General features: G+C 45.4%; 1 protein-coding gene and 6 non-coding genes across 7 annotated transcripts; 1 reads left to right on the top strand and 6 right to left on the bottom strand.

The window, feature by feature from the left end:
* Positions 1-885: 885 nt before the first annotated feature.
* On the top strand, positions 886-2,433 carry LOC133931108 (transcription factor MYB36-like). The gene is made up of 3 exons (XM_062377924.1): positions 886-1,179; positions 1,292-2,009; positions 2,192-2,433. Exons 1-3 carry the CDS (start codon positions 886-888, stop codon positions 2,431-2,433), a joined length of 1,254 nt encoding a protein of 417 aa, XP_062233908.1.
* A 3,378-nt stretch (positions 2,434-5,811) lies between these two features.
* On the bottom strand, positions 5,812-5,916 carry LOC133883804 (small nucleolar RNA snoR97). Its single transcript, XR_009903008.1, has one exon. It is a non-coding gene; the product is annotated as a small nucleolar RNA snoR97 (small nucleolar RNA).
* Positions 5,917-6,070: 154 nt separating this feature from the next.
* Positions 6,071-6,185, bottom strand: LOC133883773 (small nucleolar RNA Z278). The gene has a single exon (XR_009902982.1). It is a non-coding gene; the product is annotated as a small nucleolar RNA Z278 (small nucleolar RNA).
* An 86-nt stretch (positions 6,186-6,271) lies between these two features.
* Positions 6,272-6,365, bottom strand: LOC133883772 (small nucleolar RNA Z223). Its single transcript, XR_009902981.1, has one exon. It is a non-coding gene; the product is annotated as a small nucleolar RNA Z223 (small nucleolar RNA).
* An 81-nt stretch (positions 6,366-6,446) lies between these two features.
* On the bottom strand, positions 6,447-6,532 carry LOC133883807 (small nucleolar RNA U36a). The gene has a single exon (XR_009903011.1). It is a non-coding gene; the product is annotated as a small nucleolar RNA U36a (small nucleolar RNA).
* Positions 6,533-6,583: 51 nt separating this feature from the next.
* On the bottom strand, positions 6,584-6,728 carry LOC133883810 (small nucleolar RNA snoR134). Its single transcript, XR_009903014.1, has one exon. It is a non-coding gene; the product is annotated as a small nucleolar RNA snoR134 (small nucleolar RNA).
* A 52-nt stretch (positions 6,729-6,780) lies between these two features.
* LOC133883806 (small nucleolar RNA snoR111) lies at positions 6,781-6,907 on the bottom strand. The gene has a single exon (XR_009903010.1). It is a non-coding gene; the product is annotated as a small nucleolar RNA snoR111 (small nucleolar RNA).
* Positions 6,908-9,450: the final 2,543 nt, after the last annotated feature.

A 9,450-nucleotide genomic window follows, 5' to 3' on the forward strand; every position in this document is an offset into this window, starting at 1 on the left:
TTGTCGGTGGTACCCAAAAATTGATCCTCTGGTTCACGCCCGCCCCCCAAAAGAGATAGCATCACCAGGAGGCTAGGTCTCTCCTCCAGCTCCATGTGCCGGGGAGGGAGTACTTTCGTCCATCCCTAGGGGTCGTGGCAGGGTAAGTTATTGATCTAAAGGGTGTCTGATAATGACCGAAGGTCCGTTGACTTTTTATTTTCACTTGACGCTTCTCATTGACGTTCGAGAGGCGAATGGCCATCCCTGACACCACACTCAACCCTATTCCCACACGTGCCCGGCTCCTCTGATTCAAACGAGGCCAGCATCAACAAACGCCAACCGCCTAAATTTGGGCTTGTTTGACATAGCTCTAATTACAAAAAATTCTTCGACACGCAAATGTCATGCATGCATCCATTAACCGTAATCGCGAGAATAGGTGCCGCGTAAATAGGGGCGCGCGCATGCACGGCGACGAGCATTTGGCGGGGCGAATCGGGAGCTGCACCACCCGCCTCATCACCCCCGGCCCTCCCCCGCTCTGCCGCCATTACCACGGCTTGCTCCTCCGCCTCTCCCCTTTGTCTTCCTCCTCCACGCCAGGGGAAGGCCGTAGGCGACCACCCGCCGTTCCAGCAATCCGCCGTGGTTGCATGGCTGCTTGCTGCTGCCATTGTTCCCCTTTTGGGAACCTGAACTAAGTAGTCGATCGATCTAGGTGCAGAAGAATTTTGCGTGGTTCTTTGGCTCAGTTGGTTGCCTTCTTCTCGGGGCTGAGAGGGGAGGAGAGAAGGACGCGTACACCGCAAGGCAGGATACGTGGGGCGAGGGGGGGGGGGGCAGAGGCAGAGGTGGGTGATTAAGCTGGCGGACGGCGGTGGCGGCTTCGCTGCGGCAGAGATGGCGAGGAGCGGAGGGGAAGGGGGCGGCGGCGTGGGCAGGCTGAAGAAGGGGCCGTGGACGCAGGCGGAAGACAAGCTGCTGGTCGACCACGTGCGGCGCCACGGGGAGGGCAACTGGAACGCCGTACGCCGGGAGACGGGGCTGCAGCGCTGCGGCAAGAGCTGCCGGCTCCGGTGGGCGAACCACCTCCGTCCCAACCTCCGGAAGGGCCCCTTCTCCGCCGAGGAGGAGCGCCTCATCGTCCGCCTCCACGGCCTCATCGGCAACAAGTGGGCGCGCATCTCGTCGCACGTAAGTCGCAGCCAATCTCGTTCTTGCAAAATCTTATCTTTGTTTGATCGATCGATCACGTCGTGAATTGATTATCTTCTTTTTTTATTGGCAATTCGTGTGCGCCGCGCAGCTGCCTGGGAGGACGGACAACGAGATCAAGAACTACTGGAACACGCGCCACAAGCGCCGGCAGCGCGCGGGGCTCCCGCTCTACCCGCCGGACATCGAGCGCGAGATCGCGCTGCTGCGCGCGCAGGACCTCAACCCGTTCGCCGACGCCGACGGCAATGGCAATGGCAATGCCAACGCCAACGCCGGCCTCCCGGCACCACTCCTCTATGACGCGAGTAACCCGTTCGCGCTGCCGCCGACCGTGCCGTCGCCCTCGGCCTCACATTCGCCGTTGATAAACCAGAATTACCCCCTCCTGAACCAGATGCAGGGGATGCAGCTGCTCCATCACGCCAGCCAGCAGGCTACGCAGCCAGGTTTCCACCAGGACAACAACGCCGGGTCCGGCCACGGCGGTTTCGGCTCTTCGGGGCTGCCGCCGTTGCCCACCAGAACGCACGAGATCCCTTCGAACCAATTTGACACCGCGAACAGCGGCAGCGGCAGCGGCGGCGGCGGCGGCGGTAACGGACTGCTAGAGTCGCTGCTCCTCGGCGACGACCACCTGCCGCGGCCCAACCCGACCATGTTCAGAGTCGGCTCCATGCCTGAGCTTATGTACCGCGAACCCAGGTCCAGGCTGCTCGTCCACGGCGGCGCGAGCGACAGCGACGTCACCTCGCAGTGCCCCCCGGGGGAAGACAAGCAACATGGCGGGAAATGGGACTTCCTCTTGGGTCAGTTCTTGCTCAGCTTTTTCGCACTCCCCCCCCCCCCCCCCCACCCCAAAGTCGATAGCGCAAATCAACGAAACTGACGCCGATCATCTGGTATCAATGTAGAATAGGACGAACACACACGGTGCAAACGCAATCATCCTCTCACATGTTGTTGCATTGGGAACACTGATGCATTGCAGAGGACGTGAAGCCGGCGAAGAGGAGGGCGGCCAGCGAGGTGGAGCTGGAGATCCCTGACATGTTCGGCATCATCCCGGGCTCGATCCCGGGGGAGTGGTTCAGCACTTGCGGAGGGTCGACGGCACCATCGCCGGGGTCGGCGTCGGTCGTCACTGACGATGAGTTCAACCTCGAGATGCAGCAGTTGATGTCATTGCTACCACTGTCACTTGACGAGCACAACTGGAACGCACAAGTATGAAGAAAGAAAAAGAAAATCGAAAATCTAGAGTGTGTATTTGCTTCTGCGAGAACAGCGTACACATTGTTTTTGTAATGAGCCTATTGTTGGATCTTTCTCTGTTTCAAATATCTAATTTTCAAACAGGCTGCTATGACGTTATGACATTTCTATTTTCGGACGTTGCTGAGAAAGAATCTTAGATACTTTCATGCCCGCCCGATCTCGCCCCTTGGATGTAGAAGACAAAATGGTATAGATAAGGTAGCCAAGATGTCAGATATGTTATCCGTAACGAAAACTGAAGCTCTCTGAGAACACTACACAAAGTAAATAAGTTGCAAAAGTTGTGTAGTTCTTTGGTATCGGTAACAAATAAATTCAACGGATCTAGCACTGAAACCTTTGTTATCAACTAGAATTTAGAGCAGTACAAGGCTAAAACTTCTTTAGGCTCTTGTTGAAATTCCAACCTGATTTTGAAAAGTTTGAGGATTCAGCTTGATTTTGAAAGTTGGTTTGAGGTTTTGTTTAAAAAAGTTTGAATTTCTAAAGTTGAAAGTTGTATACTTGCAATCTAGGAGTTGAAAGCCAAATTTTAAATTGTAAGCTAGATCAGTTTCAAGTAGGAAGTGAATTCCTCAAAAGAAAGTAGGAAGTACTTGTTTTTTGATTTGAAAATCTTAGGTTTTCAGATGAAGGCAATGATTTTAAGGATCAAAGGATAGATTCAAGAGTTTGGATAAGATGATCCGCTTCGTGGATGTATTGGAATGGTGTTTCTCGTTTTCATAATCGGTATCTAGCTTTTAACATCAATATAATTGATTCGTTTGTGAAGTGTAAATGTAACTATTAATTGTTTTACAGGGAACATTCTGGTTTCTCCGTTATCGAGTACGAGCATATAGAATGGAGAAAAACTAGAACCAATAATACATAGAGTAAGTTTTTTTCAACGCACAACGGTGCACAATTCTCACTTATCCTTGTTATTCATATGTAATGTATATACAGGATGGTAACGATAGTCAACTAAGGAAGCATTTTTTGAAAGAACTATTGAAGTATAACGGGAACGAATGTGAAGACAACATCCTCTACCGAGTACGGGAAATTGTCAAGAGCATTGGACATTTAATGTTTTCAAAGATAAATTGGTTGTGATATTATATTTGCACGTGATTATCTAGTTAACCATATATTATTTGTTGTATAGTTTATTTTTATTTTTGATGGCCTAAAACCATATTATAAAACTGTAGATATACAAAAATTGTGTCGCACATGCATAGTTACTATTTAGAAACCGTAGTTGTACGATTACTAATGCGTGTCACACACGCACCCTAACAAGTGTCCACAGAGCAACTTGACTTCTCATATTTGAATCCAAGGATCGAGATTGCATTGTCCATCCACCTTCTCCTCACTCCATTACAAATTTATTGATTTCCTCCCTAAAATTTGCTCCCTAAACCGCACCCTCTTTCAAACTGTGGACCCACTTTTATCAAAATTGAGATCCTGACTTCAATTGCTGGGACCAATCTGACAAGTTGAGAGTCCTTTCACTTAGCTTCAGGGTCTAGTGAAGTCCACCCTGGTGATGGCTCTTGGTCCAGCAGCAATAGGGCCCTTCTAGCCAACAACCAAATTGTCAGCTTGATGATGCCCTAAATGTTAGACCATCTCCAACCATATTCCCTTCATTTCGTTCCCATCCCGATTCCCTTCCCCGTTCTCATTCCCTTTATTTCCTCTCATCTCCAACAGCTTCCCCTCGAGGGGAATCGTGAAGGGAACGGAGAGAGAATCCCGTCCTGAAGGGAATGACACTGGGAATCCCGTCGTGACGGGAACCGTGAAGAGAAACCGTTGAAGCGCTGAAGGAAACGAAAATCCAGTCGTGAAAGGATTCTGGCCCCTAAAGGGAAACCGTTGGAGATGGTTGGCATCACCTTCCACTGATGCTTGGCACCATTTGACGGTGGCAACCCCTTTGACTACAGCGGCAACGGGATGCCATCGACAAGGGTGGAGCCTAAATGAGGCGTGTGCGAGGAACGCACATGTGTTAAATATATATGGTATTCAGTTACTGCACTAATGTGTAAATTTTTGTTAATTCACATGTTCATTTGGATTAATAACTTGTTTGCTTGATTATGAGATGGTTAATTTGATGATAATTTCAGGTTTGCAAATGCAAAAATAATCTTGTCCTATTTAAATATTGAAGTGTTGAAGCTAGCAGCTCTGTTTTGGTATGATTCTTCGCTATCACAAACTTTTTCGGTTGCCATCTTGCAATTTGTGTGCTTGCTTCTTCATCACGGAGCCTTCACGTAATATTTTTTTCATTCACATCAACTTCTCTAAACGTATTGAAATGATGATACATATTAGTTAGTAGTTGCAAACTTGCAACATAATTAAATTAAACTAACATTTATTATGCTTGCAATATTTTGTTAAATAGCAAGAACATGCATCGATCACACTATTTTAGGGTTCAGCAGTCTAACCGGTTTGCTTGGTAGCGCTACAGACATATAGTGATGAGGTGTTACAGTGCATGATTTTCATGTTTCAAAATTAAAATTTTCAAAAGTTTTATCAATAGAAGTCTTTAGTTTGATCGCATTTTTATATAAATATTATTCGAAACTAAAGGGAGTAGTCCTCAATGGATCCCGACTAAAATGCAGAACAAGTCCTGGCTACGGTGAAGTTTCTTGAGTCTCTTGTTGAAAATCAAACATTGCTTTATTTTAAAAAGGCTAGAATATACTAAGTTGACAGTTTGTTTACATGGAAGTCAATATTTAAGCCGGATCAGTTTATATTCGGAGTTTCGGACGAATAATTCCTCGAAAAAATAGTAGGAAGGAACTCTCAGATTTTAGACGAAAGCAGTAAATTTTAAGTTCAAAAGTGAATTTTGCATCTGTAGTAAAACATATAGTTAAGTTTTACTTTTTCATTCGAGGAAAACCTACGATGCTTCCATTCTTGCTCTTATGCAGTGTCTGGTTTAAGGCAAAAACAGATTTTGCTGAAACTTTTATTCAGTGAAATTTAACCTGTATTTTGCAGGATTTGTCATTGCAAAAATCGAGAATACAAGATCATTTATCAAATATTAGCTTTAGAAGTCCCATTAGTTACTTCGTTTCACTGAAATGACAAATTTACACAAATCCGTAATAGATGAGATCTTCCCAGCAGTGTTTAATCAATCCATTCATGTCAACGAGTTTAATCGCCTCCAAATCCTGCACCGCGCCTAGGAAATTCAGATTAGCCACGGGTAACAGGCAGAATTCAATCCACGAACTCTCCAGATTTGTGTGCCAAATCGAATCATCGTGCAGGAAGGCCGATGCTTCAGACATCAAATCTCGTGCTGTTATTTAACTCCCATCTCACGGAAACAGAGAGACGAAGCTGATGACAACACACAATCTTCGAGTTTTTCAGCATCCGCGCGAATCAGAAAACTTGCGCTAGGATAGTTAAACTCGGAAACGTTTTTCAGAATTTTAGGGAGAGCAGAATGAAACTAACAGATTACTTTAAAAACAAGACTAGAGTAAAAAGAAAAAAGGCTAATTTGACAAACGCATAGAAGACAACAATGCAAAATGAATCAAGGACCTCAGGATGCCCGTTGTTGTCATGTGAGTGCAGCGGCTCAAGTAGGTTCTTCCTGATGAACAGGAACTTGGGTCCATCTGCACCCTCCAAATATTGGGCGATTCATCAGCGACCAATGAGATGCAATGCGAATGTTGTAAACGAAAACGTATTATTTCGATGCGTCATGCAATGATGGCTGTATAAAGAATGTATGAGAACAAGGCTCAGATGTAAATCAGCTTTCTCTGTCATGAATTCTCAGAAGCAGAACTGGCATGTTAAGCTGAGAAGTTGTATCATCACCGCCAAATCACATGGAACTTTCTCCAACACAAAAACGAAGATAATACTGGAGGGAAATTTCGAAACAAAAGCAAAGGATTGCTACTGGATAGCTCATATTAAGAAATTCAACCATTGTTCTTCCCTTTGCTTCACGGGTTAGATCAGAAGCGCGGGTAAGGTCAAATCACTGCCACCAACCAAACGCAAAGCGAGAACAAGAACATCCAAGAGATGAGCTATGAATATTTGTATCCATTACTTTGACACAGTCCAATCAAAGATGAGTCATGGACTGCAACACTGAATGGCGTGCTGGATCTAGCACAGGCATTGGGGCTTCCTTCTTCAAGGAGTAGTAATCCGACAAGCCCGGGGTTAGCACCGTGCAGAGACCAATCCAGACTCAAATCATACGAGGAACAGGAAAAAAAGGGTAGGAAACTGTGGTCAAGCAACAATCACATTGCCTACTGGACCCATGGCAACTGAAACGATTTCTTGACGCGTCGATCTACCCCCTCCTTGCGAAGGCGGCGAGCACGGCTGTATTCGTGCTCCCACCATGAAACAGAACAGGAGAGGACACACAAATTCGCAAACCGGACCAGGAAGATGCAAAACGAAGCCGATGCAAACAACTAAAACGAAAAGGAAAAGGGAAACGGGAGAAGCAGATCGCGGCGCGGATGAGACGCAGTAGATGCGTCGATGCTGTGGCGGCGGCGGCGGCGGCGGTGGCGGGATTTTGGAACCCTAGGCGGTGAAGAGGAGGATGGGTGGGGTGTCGCTTTATAGCCTCCATGGCGGCGAGGGGAAGAAGCCAGGAATGGGCGTCGCATCCGGAGCGTAGAATCGGAGAAAACCTAGAAGCCGTGGGCTTTATGGGCTCTACAAACTTATTTTTCAGTTGAGCTACAAATTGGGCTTGAGCAGGTAGATAAGGCAGAGAGATGCTGAAAGTTGATCCATGTGCGAAAACGTCGCTCAATGCAATTATCAGAGAAACCATGTCCGTAGATAAGACCACTCCCAAATCCCAATACTAGTTTTGTTAGATTTTAATTAGGTGTTCATTTATGAAAAAAGATTTTATGACAAGTAATTTAAAGATAAAAAAGAATGAGCTTGTTTCATTTGGGTAATCCTAGATGATAATGAGGTAATAAATTGTTTTAGAAGACATAAAAGCTAACCAGACATATAATACATTAAAAACTCATTTCTTAATATCAATTTCTTATTTTCTCTCGTTTTAGACATCACGTAAAAAAAACAAAGCAAGTGGCCTAAGGCCGGACTATTGTGTCTGCTCGACACCCAAGAACTAGATATTGGCCTTTGTGGCAATAGCGTTCTTCTGATTGGAGAAAATGTGTTAAAGACTTGGGCTTGATCCTGCAGGTCATGCCACTGAACAACACAAAACGTGCTGGGCCGTGTGAATATGTGATATCCTGTGCCAAGCAAAAAATGCCTAAAAAAACAAATATTGCCTCGTGCCATTTTGCCATAAAGTTCCAGGACCCGTCAGCTCTAAAACGGCTACAGATGGTTAGGCTGGGCATTCGGTTTTTATGGTTTTTCAGTTTGGTTTATTCGGTTTATGAACAATTTAGTTTTTGAAATATGCAAACGGCAGATGATGGAAAATATTGGGAAACCGCCAAGTTTGGTTTCGGTTTTTAAGGTTCGATTTTCACCAAATTCCTGCACAGGCTGTTTTCACTGTCTCACTGATTCAGTTTCAGACATTAAAGTATCCAAACGTGAATAACATTACAACAGAACAAGTGAATAAGTGATGATCCAGCATCAACTATGAATAAGTGCTAACAGAGACAAAGAGTAACAGATAAACATACTTATACCAGACAAACAAAATGATAAATAATAAATTGATGCAACATGAACATTTGAACAATGAACAAACTGAAAATCTGAATTATGATATCAGACTGTATCACATAATGACACAAAGTCACAAACAAACTGACAATCTAACAATATATACTTCAGATATTCAGATGAGATCATCAGTGATTAAGTGCTACAAAACTGAGAAACTGATATCACAAACTGATATTCGGATCCACAATGACACAAACTGTCAAACTGACAAGCACATATTCAGATCAGTGATTCTTGTAGCTCTTTTGGTTGTCGAGGATCACAGGGAAAATTAACTTGAGTAACTTGCATTTTCGGAAACTCATCGTATTGCACTTGATATTTCTCTCGCCCACGATCTCTCTCTCTTTACTTTTAACCTTCCCTCGGGATACGGTTTTCTAGACCTACCACGAGGAAAGACTATATCAATGATCACTCCCAGGATAAACTCTTATTCACCTGAGGTACAAGTGCTGTGGCCAGATCCGACCATGGCTGCGTTGCGAACTGCACAACCGACCGCAACCGTGGGGGGTTTGGGGGCTACTGTCGGTCTATAGAATAAGGGGTCCCTTGTTAGGGAGTCCGTGCAAGGGAGTGCCAGCTGATGGTAGATTTTTTTCAAAGATCGTAGCCCTATTGCGTGACCAAATGGGACCCTCGTGACCAGCCACCTATTCCCAGAGGTAAGCCCTACACCAACTTTACTAGTCACAGGGTAGATATTTTCCCTTAACCTACCAAGTCATTAAATGTTATCTACTCATGTATTTTTCTTCCCTAGTCATCCCTCCAGCGAACGAAGTCTTGGCCAGCGTAGATGGGTAGTGTCCCATCATGTAGCATTAAATACTATAGGATGATGTTACAAACAGGCGTGGCGTTGCACGATAGTTGGGACGGTGTCATAGGGGGGCATGCGGCTGGGGCGATGGGATAAGGTAGGCCGGTCAACCAGTGTAGGGTCTGCATACCTACCTTAGCTAGGAGTAGTTGATTTCATCAGGACTAGACCTGTCACATTATTGACACGGTCTGTTTGTATGTACACTACTCCTACTACATAAATAGGAGAGGGTCAGGCTTGTAAGAGAAGAGGAAACACATCTGTGAATCGTTTGATACAATCCATAAAAGAATACACAAGACGTAAGGTTGTTATCCCATGGGAGGTCTGAATCTAGATAACGCTGGTGTTCTTAGTTCATACACACATACGCA

Source organism: Phragmites australis, chromosome 10 (genome assembly GCF_958298935.1).
Source record: "Phragmites australis chromosome 10, lpPhrAust1.1, whole genome shotgun sequence".
NCBI lineage: Eukaryota > Viridiplantae > Streptophyta > Magnoliopsida > Poales > Poaceae > Phragmites > Phragmites australis.

What these genes read in the sequence shown, in the direction of transcription:
- LOC133931108 (XM_062377924.1), top strand. Translation starts at nt 886, where the DNA reads ATGGCGAGGAGCGGAGGGGAAGGGGGCGGCGGCGTGGGCAGGCTGAAG. An exon ending in GGGCGCGCATCTCGTCGCAC is followed by an intron (nt 1,180 to 1,291) that starts GTAAGTCGCAGC and finishes TGCGCCGCGCAG; the next exon opens with CTGCCTGGGAGGACGGACAA. An exon ending in GAAATGGGACTTCCTCTTGG is followed by an intron (nt 2,010 to 2,191) that starts GTCAGTTCTTGC and finishes GATGCATTGCAG; the next exon opens with AGGACGTGAAGCCGGCGAAG.